Raw genomic sequence first — 25,894 nt, forward strand, 5'->3', positions numbered from 1 at the left:
ACAAAAGTAAAAAGAAAAATTATGCAATTTGGAAGGCAGTTAAAGAGTCTGCCATGCTGGAAGCTGTTTTTAGGCTATTTTTGCTAATATTTAACAGATACGTTTATGTAAACCATCTTAGTTTATAATGTTAGCATGCAATAATTTTTCTACTTAGGACTAAATGCAAAGTACAGCTGAGGCTGAGTCATTAGTTTTGCAGGCATTTAGAGAAAAACAGAATAGGCAAACAAATCTGGATGGAATAATGCAATATGATAAGTTTCTATAATTAGTGATTATTTTAACATAAAAGCAGCTCTGGGCCGTTTATTTCCTGCTTACCAGCAGATGTTTATTTAGATGCTCATTAAGTTTAAACATGACAGGGAAATTGGGAAACCGGAGAAATAATGATAAATTTCAGCAATAGAGTGATGTGTTTTGTTTACATGAGCTAAATTAGCTGGCAGCTCAAGGCTACTAAGCATTTAATACATGATTGACCTATTTTCAGAGCAATCATTTCGACTAGGAAAATAATATTAATTCATTCATTCATTATCCTTGACTGATTATCCTTTATTGTCATTGCACAAATGGTACAACAAAAATTCCGTGAACCATCAAAAAAACACTACACATACATGCACACGCTCATACACACTCAATTATAATAGAAATACTGCTGTTGCTGTATAAAAAAACAATGTGCAAAAAAATGCTGCAGCACCACCATGCAGCAAAGGAAAGAGCAGTAAATGATAAAATGAATGATGGCTGAATTACATTTAGCTGCTTGGTTCCAGGTTCCTGGTATTAAAAAGTCATAGAGAACGACTGGCACATCTGAGATCACTGCAGAACTTCAAAAGCCCATCAGGGCCAGAGGCGGTAAATATTATTACAATGGATTCATTCAGAGTTTGTGGCAGACAGGTGGGTACAGAGGGAGAATATTAATGCAGCTCAGACCTCAGAGGAACCATCAGCAGCAGATGAGCTTATTCTGCTACTGAACAATGTAACACAGTCTGTTCCTCTTTATTATAAATCTAACATTCTTATATTTTTGCTGATGGTTTGATTTGGCCAGACAAGAAAGCACCATAAAAAATTTTTTTTCTAGGAAATAATAAAAGAGCACAGGGAACAGGAATAAGCAGGCTGCTGTATGAAACCACAGCATAGCATTTCAAACATACGTTCAGAAGATGATGCATGTGATGTCCATCTTTATATCAACCATACATTTTATGATTTATGCCTTTGAACTGTCTTCAAAAACAACAAGACGAAGGTTACCATAGAGACAGTACATCAAGCAAACTTAAATGTCAGCATTTAATGAGGTCAGTTGTAAAGCCTTTGTGTATGCTAATACTGAATCCTGCATGTACATTTTTTATGTATTTTGCATTGTATTGTGCACTGCCTCCTAATATAAAGAGATAAGAGGACACTTTTCTTTAATCACAGTATGTGATGCCAACATGGGCACTAATGAGCCAGAAGAAAATATCAGGTGAAAATCAGTGTGATAGTCCTTTCATAAAGTATTAGAACACTGTTTTGCTTCCTGCAAAAACACATTTCTATAAAACCATTGCACAAGTGCTAAAAAAAGCATGTGGCTTATTGTGTTTCCATCCGTCTTTAAACAACTGTGTGCTTTAAAGTTTTGCAGTCAATCAGTATTTAAAAGCCATCCTTGTTCTTTCAAGATTTTTTTTTTTTTTTGCTTTCCCAAACCTTTGATGTCCATGCACCTCCACTGGCATGGAGTGTAAATAAATGAACAATATCCAGCAACAGCAGCAGGTATATTGGTATAACATTTTTCTATTTCAGGAAAAAATATTTTATGTTTGATAAACATGAAACAATAGAAGCCAGAGGGAAGAAAGAAAGATCAGGTAAATATGACAAGAGACATATTAAATAGAGTGTATGGAATAGAGAGAAATAATAAAAAACAAAACAAAATAAACTGCAGTTTCATAGACAAAGCTATATATCCTGCAGGCTTCAGAGATTTCCTTGACAAAAAACCAGCCTCCAGGGATTGCTAAAATAGTGTTTTCATGATTCACCAGGATGTTTCAACTCTAGTTTCTCCTGAGGACTAAATACTATATGAATAACAACATACAGTACTGTGTGCCATGAATTACACAATCCACTTTAGGCCAGCATGGCAAAGCATGAAGGACACATATTTGCAAACCACTGCACATTAGTGGGGACTCTGTTGGAACTCCCACAGGGGCTATAACACCTGACGCTCCTCTCTCAGCTTTCACATCTCTGTGTACAATTTGTTATTTCACACATGATTGTAAGGTGAGCATTACCCTATACTGTGAGCCTGATGAGAGAGGACAATGTACAGTATTGTATAATAAAGATAGCATGTACTAAAACACAGCACACAACAACGAGTGTATAGACATGCAATGAACACCTTTTAAGTGCTTAACACAAAATAAATAGTGCAATAATATGCAATACAGTGAAAGAGTAATGCAATATTAGACAAGCATCTATGGCAAAAAAATAACACAAAAATATTGCACAATGCATAGTACCTATGGTTGCAAAAGGTAGGTCAATTTTGGTTAAAAAAAAAAAAAAAGTTCCATAAGGAAGTTAAGCTTGGAAATATGGGGAATTTTGCTCAATTTTAAAATCATACCTTTTAATAGTGAAGCTATTTGGTGGGAATATGCACTTACAAAGCAATACTTATGGCATGTTAAATGTATGCCCATTTAATTGATATTTAACCATGCTCTGCATTCAAGAGCAGTGTTCCATCACATGTGCAAAACGTATCTCATTATATAGGACGTAAAATTACAATTCTCTGCATGAATGGTGCTTTCTCCTATCACATGTGCAGCTCACACTACTGCCTAGGACTGAATGATTTTATGTAACTTTTGATTATAATGTTAGAGTGAATATACATTTTATATTTTTTGTGATATTTCAGGTAACCAGCAGAGAAGTCCAAAGCAAAGTATGCACTTTTTAACTTGTTAACACCCTGTGACATGAAGCTTGATTGAGTGTGTTAATTGAGTGCTTTATTGCTATATATTTATTATAAACTAGTTGCTCAATTTACACCCTGAGTTTGCACATAGCATGCACATTGTTGGCTCGAATTTTTAAAATACCTTTCCCCACTTGCTAGCAAGCTAAGTCAAGCTAAGTCACAAATTATGTCTGCTTTTGTTATGGCAAAATGTTTGTTCTTATCCACATATGACAACGTAAGAATCCCCTTATTTCTGTTTCATTCCTAATATATATGTATATATATTTATTGCAGCTGTGCATTAAGGGGTTATGACTTAGCTGCGGACCCTATGCACAAAGCTGACATGTGCCTACTGGAAAAGGTAATTGACCATTTGCAAAACTCCTCCCCGCTCCTCGTCCAATCATTACTAAGAGAAGAAGGTCTGACAAGCTTTGAGCTCTGAGCAACAAGATGAAATGGTGGATATATGGGATTTGTAAATCTGACACCAGGTACCCTCACAGTTTAGCAGAAGGATGATTTTTTTTTCCCTTTTCCAAAACTCAAAAAGAGGAGCATTGCTGGCTGTGGATTAAACAGTGTGGAAGACGCCACTCCCAACTTAATATCTCCAAGATCAACAAACACTGATATGTCTGCTCCAAGGTAAGCTGCTAGCTAGCAAACATGAGCTAACTATGAGACAACCCAAACCGGATTTAACAGTTATGGCTCCTGTCAACTAATATTCTTATCACTACTAGTGCTGAACGTCCAACAAACGTATGTTAATGACATAAAATTAGCACGCTAAGCTAGCTAGCAAAGTTGCTGGGAGCTTAACATAATACAGGGCTGTACTGTGCTAATAGCTAGCGTCACTGAATCCCACATCGACCGGCTTTTGGCAGAGTCTAACTTCTTATCTTTCAAACCATGTAGCATTTTAACCATGCCTCGGGTTTACCGGAGTCTGAAAAAGGATGCTAATGCCGGTGAATTAGCCTAGCGCTATCATTTTCGTGGATCAGTCACATTCGTCTCCTCGCTGCACAAGTCATGGCTGCTGTGCTTACAGAGATAACAAATGAATACCTTCGGAGATAGACAACCATGTTTCATACCTGCACTGGCATGGCCCACAGGTTAGGACAGAGAAAGAAGAACCACATCAGCTGGTTGGTATCTATGGCGACCAAGTTGCAGATCTGAGCAACCGTTAACTCGCCCATCGACATGTTGGAGGTGCAGAGACGCATGATCTTGTTGTAGATTTTAGTCTGGGGAGACGACAATCACGTTTAGACCCTTGTGGACAAACAGTAGAACCAAAATAAAAATGCTCTGGCATAAAGTCACATGTTACATGTTCTGTACCTGAATGGCCCCGCGCAGGTTGATGCCGGTCTCAATGGCCACATAATAGGAGGCCTGGAGGAAGGTCCTCTGAAGGAGCAGGGCAAAGAAAAGCAGCACAGCGAGCACATACGCATTCTCCAGAAACTCCTTGGAGGAAATAAAATAGATCCCCAGCAAACTCATCTGGAAGCAGACAGGTAGGGAGAGATATCCACCAGTTATTCATTGTTAGTCAGGCGGGGACGTCGGCAAGGTCACTCACACTGTGCAGAATTGGAATTCACTCTGTCTCTTATGAATTTCTACTGAAATGTTTTCTGTGCACCACTTCAAAAGTTGAGGGGAACTGTATCCATTTAAAATGTCTTATTTCAATTTCACAGCAGGCTACAAAATTGGGTGTGAAACTCAATCCAGCTGGAGTGAAGTGGAGCCCTCAGAGTGTAATACACAGCAGATATGAGGAGTGTGAGCTGGAAACTAACTAAGAATGTGGCATGAGACGGATAGTGTTTCTCCCTTAAAGATTAATTAATTCTGCTTTGGGCAGAGATCAATCACTCGGGAGAGATTACAAATTATTGATTAGAAATGTGCCTCAACTCCACATCCACGCATACTAATTTATCTTTGCCATCCCCCTGCCAAGAACACATTTCTGACCCTCCCTCCCTAAAAAAACACTATCCTGCTGCAGCCTCATTGACTCAAACTGTCACAGTTTCACAAACAGGCCTATTTTCATTCTTTGATCTAAAATGATACCCTGTAAAGAGCATTTACTTTGTTGGTGAGTCTATTTATCCATTAACTTCTGAATATCACAGGTGTGGATGTGGCTTTCAAACAAATAATTTAAGAGTTATTGGTACTGAAGAATGCCTGAGTGGCTGTCTCATATGGCACTTTGCCCTGTGTGGAATTTAAGAAAGCGAGACAGCTCTGCCAGCAATAAGTCTCATAAATATTTGAGGAGTATTAAATTAGTACACCATTGGGGCAGGTGCACTGGAGAGAAGCGGCATCATAAACGTCTCATCAATCTGCAAAAGTGACCTTTGAGAGGCAGAAGGGGGGCCATGTGGCATGTCTGCTGAAGCTGAAGCTCCACTGTATTGGTATCCTCGTCTCAACTCTCTTTTTAATTCTGACATCTACATATTGAGTTTTCTTTTACCCAGACAAACTGTACCAACCCATGTCTAGACTTCGATGGTTATGTCTGCATGGTTCCTGCTGTAGCACAAAAGTGTTATTCTCTGCTAGCAAGAAAAAGGTTACTCTGTCAAAACTTTCATTCACATCTTAACCGCTTATCAGCACTCAGGTCAGCAGACATTCGGCGAGAGGCGGGGTTCACCCTGGACCAGGCGGCAATCTCTGTGTCTGAGCATGGAGGCAAACCAGGAAGTGCCTTAAGCCTGCAATCTACCGAAAATTCCAGCAGGGGGCGCTAAGTTTGGCTGCAAAAAAAATCTGCCCATTCAATTCACTGCAAAATTTGAAAACTTCTCACTTGATTTATTACCTCAGAAATTTTTTTCAGGACAACAATATGGTCTCAGTCGCTAGTGAAAAATCATCTTCAAGACAATTTGATGTCAATAGTTCTAATAATGGCCCCTTTTAGAAGAAAATAGAAGATAAAGAAACGTCTTGTTCAGCGTTTGGTTGGACTAACAGACACTCCAAGGAGTCACTGCTCAGTTTTCTGAGGTAAGAAAGATACATTTTGTTTTTGTTTTTTTGCTAGCCAAACTAACATCCCAGTTAATGCTCCAATTAATGCTAACATGAATTAGCAGCGGCTTCTCTCAGTCGGGTTGCCAGTGTAGAGAGGCTGTAGTCAGTGATCAGATCCCTCTCCTCCTCCACAGTCCAGATATGGTCTGCTCTGCGTAACGGAAACAAGATGGCGACGCAAGATGGCGACGAGAGTAACGCTGAACTCGAGGCTTCCAACGGGCGACAAACCATTATGTCAAAACATTATGGACTATGTCCATTATTTATATACAGTCTATGCCCTGGACAGGTCTATAGGACTATCACAGGGCTGACACATAGAGACAGACAATCATACTGTCATTCACATCTACGGGCAATTTAGAGTCACCAATTAAACCTAAGTGCATGTTGGATGTGGGAGGAAGCCAGAGTACCCGGAGAGAACCCACGCTGGCACAGGGAGATGACGACACTCTTGCTTTGAGGCAAGAGTGCTAACCACTACACCTCTGTGTAGTCCCTCTGTCCAAACAAACTAAGAAAAAAAGGCAATGACCACTGATTATGAAACTTTGAAAACAAGTTAAATTGAAACTGAGATCCCAAACCACACTTGCACTTAGTACTTATCGCCAGAGTTGCTGCCAAAGAGAACTAAACTGAGATCTTTGAGATTGTAACTTTAATACAGACTGTCGGGAAGCATTAATGAGGAAAAAGACTGAAGCTGTCAAAGGCAGTGATGTCTGTGCAAATAAAACAACATAATGTTTGACTACCAGATTTTGGAGAAACTTACAAGATTTAACCAGGGATTTAACAAAGATGAGACAGGGTTGTTCCATATTTCTACACATAAAAACCAGTTCCATCAAATAATTTCCCACTGTCTTCTTCAGGGATTTCGGTGCATTACGGATGTCGTCACAAATCACTAGCAATGGAAGTCAGATACTGCACCTCAGTTTAAGACTTGGTTAAATGGGCTGGTTATTTTACATATGGAGAGAGTTCGATATGGCATGATGGACAATCTTAATAAATTCTCTGAGATATGGCAGCCATTTCTGGCTCACCCTGTTAAATATGATCCTGACCCTGACCAGAAAGGAAGTTCATAGAGTGCCATTCACCTGTCATTGTGTAGAATTTGCGCTAAGAAGTTAATGAAAGTGATTCAGCAGCACTTAATTTGTTTGTTTGTTTGTTTTTCTTGCTCTTTGTTTTGTTTTTTGTGCATCCTGTTAAATACAAGCAATAACTACAGCATGCTAAGATCATTTGGATACATTTTAAGAAGAAAAAATGCTGTGACCATTTAAAATAAGCAAGTAAAAGATTAATCAGCCAATGAGCTTTATTATCCCCTGTGTTATGTTATGCTCACAACTCAAAACACATCTGTTTAAAACTGCTTATTCCCTTTGATGACTTTTACCCTGTCCAATATATCTATTGTATTGTATTGTATTGTTATTAATTCTGTGTATTTTATTGTATTTTATTGCTGTTTCTTTTCTATCATTTTGTACGGTGTCCTTGAGTGCCAAGAAAGGCGCCTCCAAATAAAATGTATTATTATTATTATTATTATTATTATTATTATTATTATTATTATGCTTCACTACTGTGTGCATATATGGCTGACAACGAACCGGCTGCGCGATGGCCCGGTTGTCCTTGCTGATGTGGTGGACGATGCCGGAGATGCAGAGAGGGCCGGCAAAGCCCAGGAGGTCAGCCAGGAAGCGGAATGTGATGCTGAGGATGAGAGGTCTGCCGAATGCTTTCCTCAAGGCCTGCCAGATCCACTTTGGGCCCTGGGGTGCTGTACCCTCAGGCTTCTGAGAGAAGATGAAAAGAAAGGGGACAGAGGCAGAAATATATCAGCAGGCTGAGCGAAAATGTCAAGGAAAAATAGAGCACATTTGGAGACTGAATGTCATACAGCGAATCAGTAACAACTTTCTACTTGAAAAGGATTTGTATTCTGAAAATATAAATTGTAAATATTTATCAGTCACACATTCACATTGTTCCAGTAGTGTAATAAAGATGGATGCTGTTGAAGCTCAGAGTAAATTGGTTGGTTCTTTCTTTGCACCAGCCATTTCTCTGCAGAGCTTTACTGGCAGCACAACAAAAGAAAAGAAACTAGGTTAGACAATGCAGCCTGCTAACAGAGCAAGAGAGAGTCTTCACTTGAACATAAAAGCTGAATTGGCACCATTAACTCACTGCACCACTGCAACAGAAACCTGCTAAATGAGGTCAAGTTCGGGGCTTGCTGCTGCTGCATCATGGGATGCGGTGATTAATGCCGTGTTTCACAGTGAAGCTCAGTCGGTCATGTTAAACTGCTCTATAACTGATGATGCTGCAAAACCATGAAAGTGATGCAGAGGACGATTAAACAGCAAGTGGAAACAGGCTGAGGGTTTTCAAATAGCTTCAAATGACAGAAGAGTCATTAAAAATCACTTTTGGGAGTTAAAATACTCTAGATGTGACAAATCAAGATAAATTAAGTCCAGTCTGCCTTGAAAAATGTATTTAATTCTCAAACAACCCAGCTTGGTTCAGAGTTAGCAATGATGAGAGGAAAACATCTGGACCGTCACAGTGCAGTAAACACTCCCAGAACATCTTCACTGTGTGTGTGTGAGCATGACTGAGTCATTCACAGAACTGTGAGAAGAGATGTGACTTATCACGTGGCTCTATCTTTCCATTTGAGCTCATGTTGAACCTCGGCCTTCATACGCGTCACACACACACACACACACACAAACAAACACACACACACACACACACACATATCCATTTGTTCTACCTAAGGTTCAATGGTGAAGGAAGGAGGGTTCATTCTCACACACACAGAGTGAAACTAGCTTCCCATGAAGCACAGTGCTTTCACCCCCGCAGGGGTCGGGATGTCGCCTCGTTCACAGTAGAATGGGAATGACCCGCCGCCTCCGGGCTCTCCTCTGAATGCCCCATCCCCCACCTCTCCACTGGGATCTCTCAGTCTCTCTCATCCCGCGCTCCTGCTCGAAGGAAGTGGGGTTGTGTTCACACCGGACGCACATGCAGCAGTGACGAATCTCTGTGACCTTCCAAACACTGGAAAACAATGACCCTGTGCAGGAGGCCCTTCACCTCCGACCCCTGACACGTGCTCCAAAAGTGAGACTTAGAGAAAGGAGCAAAAAGAGGGAGAGAGGGAAGAAGGAGATGCAGAAACATCCCCAGTTTGGATCGAATTATTAAGACTGGAAGAATCTTAAGGGATTCTTTCCAACACTGAAGAATATATAAGAGAAGCCAGAGGCAAATTTATTCAGTATAAAATAATTCATAAATATCCATCAAGACTTAACAGAATGGGTTTAATTAATAATGATCTATGTTGGAAGTGTGGGGCAGAAAAGGGGCACATTTATCCATGCATTATGGAAATGTTCTAAGATCCTCTCCTTGTGGGAAAAAGTTATAGATTATATGGGCAGATCATTAAATTGTGAACTTCCCAGGTCACCAAGACTATGTTTCCTTGGAGACAGGACTATGGTACCCCTGTTGAACAAATACAATTTTAGTATTTAATTTAATTTATTTATTTACTATTATTATTGTATTTTTTTTATGACCTCCATCCTGTCTGGTTTGCTTGATGTTCGTTTGTATGTTGTAAAAATGAAAAGATAATAATATTATAAATGAATTATTTTGAAAAAATAATTGAATAATTGAATTGAATTATAAAAAAAGACTGGAAGAATCTTGAGACGAGAGCAGTGTGGAAAAAGACAGAGTGGTTTCATTTGTCTTTTTAATTCTCTACCAAAGCAGCGTTTTACATATTCAACAACACTTTCTTAATGGATGTGTGTATGCATGATAGCTTCTAAGGACACACAACTTTTTAGGCTATTTGGATTGTGTTATGTTGCATCATTTTTTTCAAAGCGACTTGGATTTCACTCCATTTTATCAAACCACCAAATTTTTGTTGTTTTGTTGTATTGCAGCATCCATTCACCCACTTCCTATACCAACTAAGAGTCACTCAAGTATACCAGTATGCAATGGATGAGAGCCAAAGGTACTCCCGAGACTGAAATTCTATCACAATTTTTTATCAAATTTGACACGCATTAGGTCACCTTTACAAGGACAAAAGAGGACAAAACTATTTAAAACACCTCATAGTTTCCAGTGACACAAAACACAATCACAACGCCAAATCTGCAGGCTAAAATTTTTTGCTTCGGGTCAAATCAACATCTCTCTGACAAAAATGTTTAACAAAGTCGTACTAAATGTATAAAGTGGAAGGTAAATAAAAGCAAGCCTAATAAGACCGAGATATAAAGAATAAGCTCAAACATGTGTGCATGTTTAAAGGCAGTTTAAGATTTCAGTGTTTATATTTTTGTGTAATCATTCTGTGACGTCTGATTATAGTTTAATGGTCCCAGTTCAGCCTGGGCTGAGTCATCACTGGACAGAGATCAGTGTTTTTATGAGTACAGCTGTTTGGTGGAAAAAAACACTGTAAGATTCCCAGATCACTTCATGCACATGTCAGACTGACCGACAGCAGTTCAACTTCATAAACACAGGATTTATCAAGAAACTAACAAACGGGCTCAAAATAAAGTGAAGTGAGGCCATAAGGAGCTGCACACTAAGCTCTTACATAAATCTTTATTTGTATCTGTGAGTGGGAGATCCAAGTTGATCCCTTAATGGTAATCACCACATTTAGAAAGAGGCAGTAGTTTTCTCTGATGTCGTAATCTGGTTTGCCTCAAATAACATAGGAACGCTCCACATGTAGACATTTGCTTTAATATTTCTGCACAAAATTGTTCAACATTTCACTTCTGAAAAAACTAAAAGTCAGAAGAGTAACAGCCCATTTTTATCACTCACCTATTCCACATTTTCTTTCCAACATACAGATTATCTTCTGTTGCTTTCTGTTGCCATCTGCACCAGAGCCTGACACATCCGCAATTATTTATTCAGCACCAGCGAGGCAAAAAATTGAGAGATGCTTTTGATTTCTGCTGCAACAGCTACAAGGTCTCAGAACTAAAATCAAACACTTTTTAAAAGAAGGGCTAGTCATTGGTATACTTTCATTTATAAGGCAATATTGGGACTGCTGCCTTCATACATTTGCACCTTAATTACTGTGACAAATGCAGGATCTTATTCTCTTCGTTCACAAGATCAATTGTTGCTTTCTGTCCCTTTTGCTCGTACAGAGTTGGGTAAAAGGGCATTTGTTTACTCTGCACCTTATGCTGGAATATGCGCCAGAAAGAATGGAAATTAACTGAATTTGTTTCTTTGAGCACTTTTAAATCCAAACTAAGAGTTATTGAGGCCAATTCCACAACATGCACTTGTTTCTCATGACTTGTTTAAGGTCTGTATGTTATGTAAATATGTAACTGTATTTTGTGTTTGCTGCCTCTTGGCCAGGGCTCCCTTGAAAAAGAGGTTTTTAATCTCAATGGGATATTCCCTGGTTAAATAAAGGTTAAATAAAAAATAATAGATCTGAACAAAATGTTACACTGGCTTTTATTACAGAATGAAGTGGTAGCCTCCATTTACTGATATGATACTCTTGCTGTACATTGTGTTGGTTGAAACAAGGTTGTGTGTGTTGTGATGCCTTTGGTCTATAGCTAAACTGAGTTGAATCAAGTTGAATCCAGCACAAGGCGGCAATCCCAAAGAATAAACTAAACTACCAGTCTGTGCACTAACCTTCTGGTCCTCAAAGGCTTTCCGCAGCTTTATATAATTGGTGAGGGCTCTCATGGCGATGGGCAGTTTGCCAATGACCTTGAGGTCGATGGGTCGTCTGTGAGCGCTGGTGATGAAGGTGTTCATCCACCAGTAGGTGGCTTTGGACAACAGGTTGACGAAGGGCTGCAGGAAACGAACACCCAGGTCCTGGAGGTCCTCGGGGGGCTTCACCTCTGTGGGGTTGGCGAAACACATGTAGCGCTGTGAGAAAAGGAAGAGCAGAAAGTTTAATTTGACTCTCTGTGGCCTGGAAATCCAAAGGGAGTAAAATAACCTTAAAACATCAGCCATCCTGTGACAACATCTCTGGGGATAATAATTATAATTTTCTCCAAAATATATTTGAGAGCTAAAACATAATGGGCATGACAGTTGAACACACTCTTAGTGGGATAAATTATAGCTGCTGAAAGAAAAATTGTACATATTTTTGTATGAGTAATCACAGGTTAGCTGGTGTCACTATGGCAACTGCTGAACCTTGGCAAAGCTTAACATTTCACATGTTGGACATTAACAACCATTAGACCGTACAGAATAGAATGAAAGGAAATAATTGATGGGGTGCTGTGAAATTAGGCTTCACAATATGTTATATAAAGACAGTGAAACAGTGTCAATGCATCAAGCTTTATAGAAACTAGGTCAGTGACTGACAGATGAATTAGCACAGAATACGTCCAAATACTGGATATTTATAAACACAAAAACAGATTATATTTATTTCATTACAACCAAGGTCTCATGATGTTCTCTTTTGATGATTTTTGTTTTTCAAAATGGGTCAAGATACTTATAATATTCAACAGTTGTGTTTTGCAAAGTCATGTTTTATAGCATTATAATCAGTTTAATTGGAAAAATAACAGCTTTTGGTGATTTAAGCCATAAACAATCATAAACAAGGCAAGGCAGGATTATCGATGGTGCATTTATTATGTGTGTGTGTGCAAGTGTGTTTATGTCTATCTGCAGCGAATCTGGCATACTACTGGATCCATCAGTTGAATATTCTTGATGCACATTTATTACCAGTGTTGTAGTACTCAAGATCGGCATTGAGGCCACTTTTTGAAGGTCTTGGTCTCCAGACCGCGTAAAAAAGGCATTTTACTTGGTCTTGTCTCGGTCTCGGACAAAGCGTACTTGGTTTTATTTCAAGACCTGCCAAGACCACAACTGTGCATTTTTGGAATTACTTGTTAATATCATTACTGTGATTTTGTGTAACTCATATCGCTTAGAGTACATCCAATGAGATGACTCATATATTGAAATTGTTGTCACCGTTGACGGCTGTCACTCCTCCCGCCTCCTTGCACACGCCCCCCACAAAAGTGCATGTGAGTGACAGGAGAAGAGGCCTTGAGAAGATGTCCGCCAACTCGTCTGCAATAAAATTTGGTTACCTGAACCACAAAGATTTTTTGTGCACAACTACAAAAAAAGAAAACACAGCGCAACTTAATCTACAAAGCAACACTAACGGAGGCGGCTGGGACTGGCCTTGGTCCTGACTCGGTCTCGACCCCTCAAAGTCTTGGTCTTGCCTTGGTCTTGATACACTGTGGTCTTGGTATTGACTTGGTCTCGGTTTAGGTGGTCTTCACTACAACACTGTTTATTACTGTATGAGCCACTCATGGTCACCGTTCTTGAAAAAAATATTTTAATCATTCATTTTTTGCAGGCCACATGTTGGCCTTTGTCAGTGTTTATAAATTAACCTCATTACAAAAGTTTGGTCTCATTTTGATCTGGAGCATCTGTAGATTATGTAGAAGTTGTGATCCACCACAGCAGTGGTTCCCAACCTGGGGGGTGGAACCCCTAGGAGGGCCCAGAGTTATAAAAGGGGGATGCAGTAAGGCTAAATATCATGAGTTTGCGAGTTCTTCATTGATAGCAAAAATGTGGACAAGTTGGTAAAAGGCATGCAAGGTAAACCTAGAGCAGGTGATGCATCTCCATCACATCACAACTAAAGCAGACAAGAAAATATGACAAGGAGTGTCCTTCCCATTACATGCCCAATACATGTCTAAAGCTTATTTTAAATGATAAACAAGTGAATTCCTCTAAAAGAGCTCATTTAAAATGCTAAATGAACTGCACAGCTATTATCCAGTAAAAATACTTTCGGTTCGGTCAGAATGTATGCTTCAACAGACTGTGCAGGGCATGGTCTGAGAATCCCTTTTTTTTGGCTGTTCACCCAGTCAGATTTAATCACAGATGTCTGTAGTGCAAAGGTTCACAGACAGATTCACTCAGCTGTCCAGAGGAAAAGAGGAAAAGTGTACAAAGTCTGACATTTTCTCAGTTGAGTTGAAAAGGTGGGGTTAGAAGACTGAAATGCCAAAAACTGATTAATTAAAAGATATGACTGTGGACACTGTTGTGCAACGTCAGGTCAGAAAAATGATAAGAGAGACATTAAGATCACATTCTAGCAACAATTTACTGTGACACCACATCTGAGCCTCTTATTATTACATTTCATAAACCTGGAAGGATCAGATCATTGCCTTCATGCTATTTGTCCTTACATTTATGATTCCCTGTGTGTTTTAGAAGTGTGAGATGTTCATCATTTTAGTTTACACTGAAAAGATCTTAACAATTACGAAATACATTATTATGACATTTGTACAGACTTTCATAGTAACACAGGATGAAGCAAATTACTTTAGTGACCCCCAGACCTTTTCATATATCTAACATAATATGTTATATCTCAAAAACTACAGAATAGGTTGACAAAAAAAACATTTTCGCACAGACATCCATGCCTCCTTCACTATGAAGTGCACTGACCACTATGACATGCAGCAACATAAACATTACTTTCCAGTTCAACAGTTCAACATGTGTTACATGAGAACAAACATGTAGCATCAATGGATCCAACCTATTTTTAACTCAAAGCTTTAGGTCAGCTTTACTGACCACAGACCACTGGAGCCATATGTATTTCAGACTAAAAGAAGGAGACATGACTGAAGCTAAACAGACATCAGTCGGACAGCTACACACAACTTCACACACAGATGCACACACTCACCCGTCCCAGGATGACATTGATCTCCACAGCCAGCAGGAGTCCATACAGCAGCATCAGCAGGCCGGTGATGCAGTAGCGTAGCTGCGGGGGGCCGATGCCATGCTCGGTGTACTTGGAAAACTTGATGGTCTTCATGATGAAGGCCAGCACCCAGTAGATCAGCAGAGCTGAGGAAATTAAGCAGGGGTCAGAATAAGACAGCAAATCACTTGACCAGCCAAAAAGATAATTAAACTGCAGACAGGTTATATTAAGAGTTACATTTTAAGTTGTATGGAAACTGGGTGCAGTATTGCTGAATCCTTGAAAGGTCGACTGTTGCATTAAGCACATCATTGAACAGATGCTTAGTCCCACAATTTTGAGTTAGCATTGATATGCTAATGGCTACTCTTGTAGCTGTAACAAGCAGCGCCGCTAGCATCAGTTAGCCGCTAGCATCAGTTAGCCGCTAGCATCAGTTAGCCGCTAGCTTTCGCTAATGACCGAATTTCACAACAAAGAAATAATAGTTAGCAGAACTATTGTGCCTTGTTTTGAGCCCCAACTTAAAGATATAAGTAACAACAACTCACAAACTTGTTTTTTGAGCATACAATTGGCTTGCTTTGTTGTGCTAACTTACATTATTGCCCTAAATGTCAGTAATTTATATTTCCAAATTTTACCAAATTAAATCACTGTTTTAGGGCAAAAAATACAAGTTGGCTTTTTTGCAGTGTAGGTGCACATTGCCAAAGCCTGAGTTCACCCTCTTTCCTTTCCTCCTTCTCTCAGATGTTAAGAGCACTTCAGGGATGTGTGTCTAACAGCTGTCAAGGTTAACATTTTCAATCCAGTAAACAGTGGGTAAGTAAATCTTCTTTACTTCATGAAGATCTTTTGACAGAGCCACATCGTGTCAGTTTACTGGGTAAATATTGAGAGACTGAAACACGAATAAATTGAATGGCACTCGGAGAGCGCAGGCACTCGCCAAGGCCAATGGTGTATTCACATGCTGCTTGGATGGTCCCATTTCCTGAGCAGTGTGTTTATGAGCTTTAGGTCTGAATGTGGCAACAACATGACACTACAAAGAAGTGTGAATATGAAGTTTAATTTCTGTATATGCAATGATAAACCCAGCACCACTCCACCTCTTCCTTCAAGAGACTGACTGTGATATAGAGATTTAAAGCCGAAGGCGGCTCTGTGACGTGACGGGAGTAGAGAGTAAAGCATCGAGAGCTGAACACAAATGAGTCAATGATGCGTGTGGAGAGTATTAACAGTCCTAGAGAAGCTACAGGGGGATCATTACAGGAGCAAACGTGGGAGTAGGAATACAGTGTATGTCTCTTATTTAACATGAGAAGCTATTCTGTTGCAATAGGGAGATTTTAGTGGAGTGTTTTCATTCTCACAGGTCATAAAGGGTTGTGATGAAAGCAAGTGAATGATGAAAATAATCGCAAACAAGAACTCTTGTTGAAAACTCAGAAAACTGAGCAGATTATTCCCCAGAAACGAAATTTCATGTTTTCCTAATGAAAGGAATAATTAATATCAACCCAGAGCAGTGCAATTACAATAGATGACATTATTCTCAATTATTTTCCAATCCTGTCTGAAGGTAATGAACCATTCATGTGTAAGTGGTTGCACTGTCTCGGGTTGTAATTATATCATTCTGATGAGCTTATGCAATTTGAATCTGAACACTGTAAGGGTTAATGAGATGACAAAGGCCAGTTTTATATTGTATCATTTGATTCCAACAGCCATGATCTTTATTCAGCAGTGTTTTCACAAAACTTAATGAAATTTTGATGCTGAAAAAAAGCTCTGGGCTCTTGTTTGAAATGCTGACTGGGTGTTTGGTGGAGTTATTCCACTGTAACACTCCAGCATAAAAGAAGGACGTGGCCTGTGCATCTGAAACGTTTTCTTTAAGCTTGCATTTCTAATTGTTATGAAAAGAGCCTGATTGCATAGAAGTCTATGAGAAAATTACACTATTTCTCACTTGATTTCTTACCTCAGTAAACACTTTCTGAATGAGTTCATGATCTCAAATTCTAGTTTCAAGTCTTCCTTAAAACATTATGTTATGATGTTCATTTTGTAAATTATGGGCCCATCCAGAGTGAAATAACAGCCTGTCAGTCAGGATAGAGGCACAGCAATGTATAACCATTCAATCTATACATTTTCCACGGTAATTACATTTATTTTAAGCCTGTTCTTTGCTTGCCAAAATTAGCATCCCATAAAATGTCACAGTTAACGTCAATGATGCCTCTTGCTAATCAAGTTAGCACTAGCGTTGGCAGAGCCGGCCCAAGCCTCCATGGGGCCCTAAGCAAAATTCAATTTCGGGGCCCTCTATTTTCTGCCAATAATATTGATTGTTGATCATTCACACACCTACTACAAACTCATTGCGGCTCTGGCAGTGTTGTTTACATTATGCTATTGTCAGCCTGATATGTCTTCACACATTTAAGGGGGTTTCCCAGTTAATTACATAAATAATACCAATACAATAATGATACAAATGATACCAATGAATGACTGTCCAGGGTGTCACATGTGTTTTTTAATCTAAAAATGTATCACATCCAACTATAGAGAGACTTGGGGTTGATTTACACAACAATCCAAATGGTAAAGCATTATTTTTACTGTAAAAGTGTCATCTGGTTCATTATTTTTGAAAAACGTGAAAACATTCCTTTATCTTGGCGTTGTTGACATATTTTTGTACAATAATATATCATTGATCATATAGAAAGTGTCACTCATGCATGCAAAATATTAAACAAAATATGTACATATTTTTTGTTAATTGCTCTTGGGGGACCCCTAGTGGCCATGGGGCCCTAAGCAGTCGCTTAGTTGGCTTATGCCTTGGGCCGGCTCTGAGCGTTAGCATAGACTGTGGTCAGATAGACCCCTTGATCCTTCCCAGCTCCACCTCTTGACCAGATATAGATATAGACACGCCTGGCTTGCAAAAACAAAGATAGCAAGAGCTATAATCCCAAATCCAAAACTTCAAAATGACCATCTACAAACCAGACCTGTATCTATGGGAGCCACACAGACACTAACAGCAAAAGACTGGTGAGTCAAGGGGAGTGATACTTCAAAAGACTCAACTGTGTTCAGTAAACCTTTCCTTGGTTATTAAAGGTAAAAGAGTAAAAGAAATATGAATGATTCATAAACACAGGATTGCTGAATGTAAGATTACTGTACCTAATAGAAGTTTGGGGAAGTTGGAGGTCTCTATGTTATGATAGTAGACAATAGAGGTGATGCCGGCCATGAAGGCCAGAGCTGCAGGCATGTACAGGTGAAGATGGAGGGACTGGTTGAACCTGCAAATAAACGACAGAAAGAGGAGAAATAAGTAAGCCCAAATGATTGACACAAATGTGAAAGGCTCTTCAGCTAAGCGCTGAAATTAGTGTTGTAAGCCCAGTGAAGTGGCGAGCAGATGGTGAACAATCACTCACTCACACAGTTACCCGCCTCCGTTCTGCAGAAATGGCTGATAAAAAGCACTCCTGAGTGTTTACTGGATCCTGTAATGAATGGACTCACTAGAATAGACAACAACAGGATTTGTGGCCCTGGCAGAGAGGGCAGAGAGTCCCAGATAACAAGGAGTTGGAGGATTTAAAGAGAGACGGGGCAGAGATGGATTTTCTGTCCGGTTGTGTCTCCCTGTGTCTTTTCATGCGTTAAACCTGTGATTGGCACATCAACTCTAACTGACAGTTACCTCAGTGGCAAACCTGTGTTTATAAACTGCTGCTGAGTTTGAAGATACAGGAAGATCATTATGATTGGAAGTATAGGCACAACTTTTTTAACCCTCCTGTTATGTTCGATTTTCAGAAACAGCATAACCTGGGGCATGTTAACCCTCTGGAGTCCACGAAAGCGCCGGAGCTTTCCGGACTTCTTCATGACGTCAAAAAAAAACACAAAATTGACCAAAAAAGACACAAAACGACTAAAAAAAGACACAAAAAGATACAAAATGACTAAAAAAAGACACAAAAAGCACAAAATGACTAGAAAAAGACTTAGAAGAATTAAAAAAATTAGACAAAATGACAAAAAAAGAGACAAAATGGCCAAAAAAAGACACAACAACAGACACAAAATGACCAAAAAAGACACAAGAAATGACACAAAATGACTAGAAAAAAAGACACAAAATGACTAGAAAAAAAGACACAAAATGACAAAAAAACACACAAATCATATTCAAATTTATTGAGATGCACCTGTACTGTCTCAAAACTAATTATTGTAAAATGTCTTCTAAACCTTTAAAGGTAAGTAAATTAGTCATTTAAAAAAATAGATTTTGCAAAAATAAAAAAAAAACAGTAGTAACATCATCAGTATCAGAGGTTGGTGACAAAGACAAATCAATTGCACCTGCAGATCAGTTAAGTCAGCGTGTCTTCTTACCCATCAGAGACAATGCCCTCTGCAATCTCACAGACGAGGATGAAGAGCAGGACGAAGGTGAGCAGCCAGCGCAGGTTGTGACCGGGAAAGTGAAGCCACGTGCTGTGATGGATGTGGACCTTTGAACTCTGGCTGCCCCAGCCTAAAGCAGAAGATGAAAGGTTTTTCAAAAAGCATCAGGGGTGTTTTAATGCACTGTGCACTCGAAAACACTTTGACTTAATGCTTTCTCCTCACAGTGCATCCTTGAACATGATGAGCTATAAGCCAAAGTGCCCTGATATGAATGAAGGTAAACTAAAGGATGGGTCAACTGGGGCTGATGGCAGCCTGCCAGAGTCCAGTAACTTTGCAGAGTTTATTAAACTTGTGTCATTATCACTTTCATTACATCGCTCGATGCTTGGCAGGCAGGACAATGAGAGCAGCCAGATGGCTGCTGGCCTCAGACCCTCACTTTAATTATTCTCGCTCTCATTGTTACTACTTTGTGACTTCTTTGTCCTTTATTCATTGTCCATTCAAATTGACAGATGTTTTGACAACTATAATACTCTATGTTAAAGATCCAGTCATCAAAGTGCTATTCATTGCTGTCATAAAACACATCTCTGCTGACCAGATTATGTTATAATGACTCCTCTGTTGCTGGCACCTTAGCTGTTGGACAGTGTGTTGGCAGTGGCTGGTAATCACGCATACACACACACACACACACACACACACACACGGTGGTACAAGTGACTTAGAAGAGGAATATGGGACTCATTTAACCCACTAAAGCCGGGAAAGCGGATATGTCGTTTTGTAGTATTTGTATAAGCTCTCAAATACTTTTTGAATTTCATTTCTATCTGCTACAGAGGCTGAAAAATCTATTAATTAGTAGAAGCGTTGACACTTCTGTTGAATTTCCAGAAAAACTTCAGGTTTTAGAGGGTTATTTTAAAATCGCCCAGATGTTTTACAGGCATTTTTTACAGGCGTTTTAGGCCTAAATGGGCTAAATACTCAATTATGCATACACATACACTGCACTCCTGTTTACATATCACTCTAATTATGCACATACATTTACTGCATTCCTGTTTACATCTCAGTGGATTAATATTTTATTTTGTTATATGTTATATTCGAGTCCTCATTTTAGTGTGTATTACAATATGTTAAGATTCTAATCCTGCTTCAATAGTTTTAATTTTTTATTTTTTTATTTCTTAGTTATGTATTATTAGCATTGTTTGAAGACAGTGAGACAGTATAGAAGACTGAGGTTAGAGCGAAAACAATTTGTTGATTGATAGAAAATGAATAAGCAACAATTTTGATGATCAATTCATTGTTTAAGTCTTTTTTAAAGTTAAAAAAAAAATATTAAGGATTCACTTATTCCGGCTTCCCAAATGTTAATATTTTGTGGGGTTTTACGTCTTGTGTGATACTAAATGGAACTCGTTTGGGTTTTTTGACAAGACAAGACATTTCAATATGTCAGCTTGAACTCTGGGAAACTGTAATGGATCATTTTCACCATTTTCTAGGTTGTATTATTAATCAACAATTGGAAAAAGGAATCAATAGAGTAGCTGTTGTTGGTTTCAGCCCTAACTGAGGCACAATGATCCTTCTTTCTGACTGCTCATGTAAAGAAATCTGTTCAATGAAGGTGTTATATCTGCAGAATCCTCCTACACCAGTAACCTTAGCTGAACTAATGAGCCAGCACTCTAAAGAGCAACACATTAGGAAGCCACAGGGCAGAATGGAGTGCAGAATACAGTTTATAAAGGTGGAAGGAAAAGCTTTCAAACCCCCGAGGTTTGTCTATGGTGACAAAGTAGTTAGTGAAAGCAATGCAGCTGAAGGTGACAGGCAGAGAGAGGAAACAGCACAGCTTCCTGTCAGGCTCTCTTGGTTTATTATCCTCTAACACAGGATAACAGGCTCACACTACCTTTTAGTGAGGGCTTTTGCCTTTCCACATTAAATTACTCTGCTAATTAGCATAGTTAAGTTGGGTTTCTTTGCTCCTGTTTTGAAGGAAAATGTTTAAAATGAGAAACAAAACATTAATAACCTTAACAGTGTTTCTAGGAACATCACACTTTGAATGAGACTATTAGCCTGCAGCCATGGCCAACACGCTAATGGTTAGCAGCTTTAATGTTTACCATGTTCAGTATTGTAGTCTAGTGTGTTAGCATGCTAACATTAGCAATATTCAACATGTAGTGAGAGAAATTTGGTCACCACAGTTTGGGGAAAATTTTAATTTTGACCGGATCATGCAAAATGAAAAGTTAAACTCTTTGGGTGGAGTAAGGGTTAGACCAAAGGCGAAAAAAACAGACATTTTGAGCCATGTTGGAACTGACATAATTGAGTTTGCATTTTAGCCATGTGCAGAACAAGCACATTTTTGGAAACTATAAGATAATATAAAAAGAATTATTGATCACCATGGGGGAAATTCAGGTGTTGCAATAGCAAAAGTACAGAGAAAAAAGAGATTAAGATAATAAAAATAGAATAGAATAATAAAATAAAATAAAAATGAATAGTAAAAAAAATACAAATAAAAATTAGAACTACAAGATGTAAAGATTCAACTTTTCAAATCAAATCATTAAATCTTTAAATAATACATGAGATTTGGCCTTAAAATGATCAGTAGCCAGCTATTGGGCAGCTTCCACGTGTGAATATGTAACTGTATGAATGTGATCAGGGTATTCCCGAAAAAAAGGGCATTGCTCTTGGTGAATCTCCCCTAATGGTTTTAACTTTTTCTTCTGTTATGTGTTTTGGCTCACAAATGTTTTGGTCTACCCCTACCTCTACCCCACTGGCAGGCAATTGGGTTTTAGAAGTTTAACCCTTTATCAGGCAAAGAACTATATTTGGTAACTTCAGGTAATATTTTGAGAAAAAAGTTGCAAATTTACTAGATTAAAGTGGCAAATCTACAAGAAAAAAATGCGTAGATTTATGAGATTTAAAGTGGTGAATTTTGGAGAAAAAAAGTTGCTTTTTTCCCACTTTTTTCTCATAAATCTGCAACTTTTTTTGCGCAGATTTGCCACTTTTAATCTCTTAAATCTGCAACTTTTTTCTTGTAGATTTGCCACTTTAATCTAGTAAATTTGCAACTTTTTTCTCAAAATATTACCTGAAGTTACCAAATATAGTTATTTGCCTGATAAAGGGTTAAGCAGTCACCAAAGTTGTTACAATTCATGCTGAATGGAACATGATGTACCAAAATTCATGGCAATTCATCTGACAGTGATTAAGGTCCGTCAGCCTGGATCAACAGATGGGCAGACTGACTGACATTGTCATTCACAGAGCTGACTAAGACAGCTGACTAAAAAAATGTCCAAACTGTGTGGTAATGTGGTAAGCATGTGTGCCGTTCAAAGAAAACTAAATGGAAGGAATTGAGAGCGTAACAAGTCACAAGGAAGACAATTTCTCTTCCTGTTTAATATAATCAGGAACTGCTGTCAAACCAGATGAATGAAGTGACAGCGTGTCCTCCTACTTGATAAAAGGCACTCATGGTGTGCATACACTCTGACATGAGAGGGCAGATGACGAAGCCGGAGAGGAGCATGTGTGACTGTAGAAACAGAGCCTATGATGACACTAATGGAATGGCCAGCAGCCAGGGAGGAGGGTAAAAGAGGTGTAACCTAATGCCAGCGTGATGGCATCTGTTTGCCTCTGTGCACTACATTCATCAGAGGAGTCACATTCGCTTGTAAAAAAAATGCTTGCAACTCAATACATATGTCCTTACGACTCATATTTCTGACGTTGGCTATGGGAGAGCCAACACATGCTTACAGAGAGGGTGTTTAACTGGAACCAGCTCATAAATAAAATAAACATTAAGTGTGTTAAAGTGCAATAGGCCTAGGCGCGATAATAAAAATACACGTGACTCAAACATTTGCTTGATAGTGCATTCATCACATGTAAAAGTAAAAGAGGTGGTACAGTGAACATTGAGAAGGGCAGATAGAGAGCATGTTGAAGCCCATCAATCTAATTTCAGATCTTCAGGGAGTTGTACTTCCAGCACATTCATTTTGTCTACTTCTGAATATTATCCTTAGTTTCTTTTGTTCAGACATGGGAAAGTAGGAGATGTTTTTTTACCTGACATGTTTCGACTGACAACTTCAGTCTTCTTCAGATCAGCTGACACCTCTGAAGAAGACTGAAGTTGTCAGTCGAAACATGTCAGGTAAAAAAACATCTCCTACTTTCCCTTGTCTGAACAAAAGAAACTAAGGATAATATTCAGGGAGTTGTGTTAACACATCATCTGTGTGTGTGTGTGTGTGCTGGGTGTGTGTGGTCTGTGCAAGGAGGTCTGAAGTGACTGTGTTGAGGATCTCACCTCCCAGGGACACTCACCGATGAAGAGGATGGGGAAGGTGATGAAGAGGAGGAAGACATGTGGCACCACATTGAGGGCATCCAGGAAACAGCCGTTGTTCAGAACCCCCCTGTCGACGTTGTAGGCCACCGAGTTATTCTCGTTCCCACAGAACGCCAGAGACATGGTGGAACCGGGACTCTGCAGGGGAACCGGCCGGAGGAAGAGGAGGAGTAGGAGGAGGAGGAGGAGGAGGAGGAGGAGGAGGGGAGGACCAGAGACAAAGGACAGACAGAGAGATTTTAAGTAGAGGCTCTCAGAGCATGCTGTCTTTTCAAAGGGAACACTGATTGCGCCTTCGGTAGATAATTCCCAAAATGACCTCCTTCCTGCTCCCTCTCAAATCCAGCTCCCAAATATCAGATCCAATGAAAAAGAGCAGTCAGAGGGAGAGAGAGAAGGAGGGAGAAGGGGTCAGAGTCAGTCCAGTGAAGCAGCAGCAGCAGCAGCAGAGGCTCCCTCTCCTCTCCGGCAGACTAATTTCCCGGCCATGCTGGTGACAAACATCTGCATCCCGTCTGGCCGCAGTCCTCAGACATCCTCTGCAACTGAAGCTTCTCTTGCCCAGCTCCACTGGAATGCATTCACACATACACACATGCATGCACACACGCACACACACACACACAGCTAGAGCAGCGGTGGCATTCTGCAGTGCACCTGCTATTCTTATCTCTTTGCAAATGGGAGCTCAAAGTCGACCTTGGAAGAGCAAAGGGAGAGGAGTGTGCAGGCGAGCTGGAGGAGTGAGCTACACCGCCACTGAAGGTAGGGGGTGGTGAATGATGAAGAGAGAGAGAGAAAGAGAGAGAGAGGGAGAGAGAGACAGAGCAATGAGGAGGGGTACAGCTGCTGAGTGAGCAGCGCGAACGTCGTACAAACGTACGTGTGAAGCATAAGCAAGCGCTCTTATCTAAATCCCAACACCACGTTTTCATGAATTACATAACTCTACCTCTCAGTCATTTATTACTTAAGTTCACATTGTATCTACAAGAGCACTAAACAAGAAAGAAACACAGCAGTGAATAACTAGGCTGCACACATAACAAAAAAGAAAAAAGAAAAAGACATAAAATATTAATGAATTCCTGGGATGTATTGTGAGTTCCGGTCCTGCAGGGAGAGATCTCGCTGCAGCCAGTGGCAGAAGGGATCAGCAAAGAGCCACATGGGAGCAGATTTTGATAATCCATGTATCAACAGGGACAGACTCAGGGCCTTTTCTTACTGGTTAGAATGAGTTATGTTTAATGTAATCCACGCCATGGTGACCTTCACATAATAACAACAGGGAGATAAGCTTAAATGTAATGAGCAGTTTACTGGAGTGTTCACACGATATACAGGAAAAGATAATGCATTGAAATGTGGTTATGTGCTTGCAGTAACAATTTATTAAAGTGAGGTCCAGGCTCATTAAAGCAATAAAAGAGCGTGCTCTTCACAGGGACCCATTGGCAAAGACAATTCCCCATTTAAATGTCTATTTGAATGCAGGTTTGCATTAAACAGCAATATCTCTGAGAGACATACCTCTGTGATAGCTCTTGACATATAATATAATGTTAAGCAGTTAGCTTTCCATTACAGTGCAATGTATATTTTTATAGTGGCTCTGAAGTGAAACATACATGTGGTGACTTCATATTTAATTTATGCAGAATGGAAACGTTTTGATAGAATTGCAGCACTGGTGGCCACCTAGAATTATATTCATGTGAGGAAAAACAACAATAAATGTAAATTTAAATGTTGGATTGTTTGTGAGAATGCTGCCGTATGTCTTTGCAAGCTGTTCTTATTAGAGTTTTCAAACCTGTAGGCACAAACTAATTTTCTCTACATAGTAGAGGTGTACGGAGATTATTTGTATCCGGATTCACTTAAAAGACTTGAAGTGGACTTGGTTTATACAGAAAGTCACTTACAATCACACAGATGTTGTATTTTCTACCCTAATTTACATTGACAATGCAATTTATGT

At 39.4% G+C, this 25,894-nt stretch overlaps 1 protein-coding gene across 3 annotated transcripts in view; it reads right to left on the reverse strand.

The window, feature by feature from the left end:
- abcc8 (ATP-binding cassette, sub-family C (CFTR/MRP), member 8) overlaps window positions 1–25,894 on the reverse strand; it is an 84,176-nt gene that overhangs the window by 56,294 nt on the left and 1,988 nt on the right. For all 3 annotated transcript variants that reach the window (XM_059334961.1, XM_059334962.1, XM_059334960.1), the window contains exons 2-9: window positions 23,886–24,048; window positions 19,461–19,602; window positions 18,231–18,352; window positions 14,988–15,154; window positions 11,882–12,124; window positions 7,750–7,938; window positions 4,385–4,549; window positions 4,132–4,287 (exon numbers count right to left, since the gene is read on the reverse strand). In XM_059334961.1, coding sequence (XP_059190944.1) covers window positions 4,132–4,287; window positions 4,385–4,549; window positions 7,750–7,938; window positions 11,882–12,124; window positions 14,988–15,154; window positions 18,231–18,352; window positions 19,461–19,602; window positions 23,886–24,048 — 1,347 coding nt within the window. The remainder of the gene's footprint in view (window positions 1–4,131; window positions 4,288–4,384; window positions 4,550–7,749; window positions 7,939–11,881; window positions 12,125–14,987; window positions 15,155–18,230; window positions 18,353–19,460; window positions 19,603–23,885; window positions 24,049–25,894) is intronic.

Source organism: Centropristis striata, chromosome 6 (genome assembly GCF_030273125.1).
Source record: "Centropristis striata isolate RG_2023a ecotype Rhode Island chromosome 6, C.striata_1.0, whole genome shotgun sequence".
Lineage (NCBI taxonomy): Eukaryota > Metazoa > Chordata > Actinopteri > Perciformes > Serranidae > Centropristis > Centropristis striata.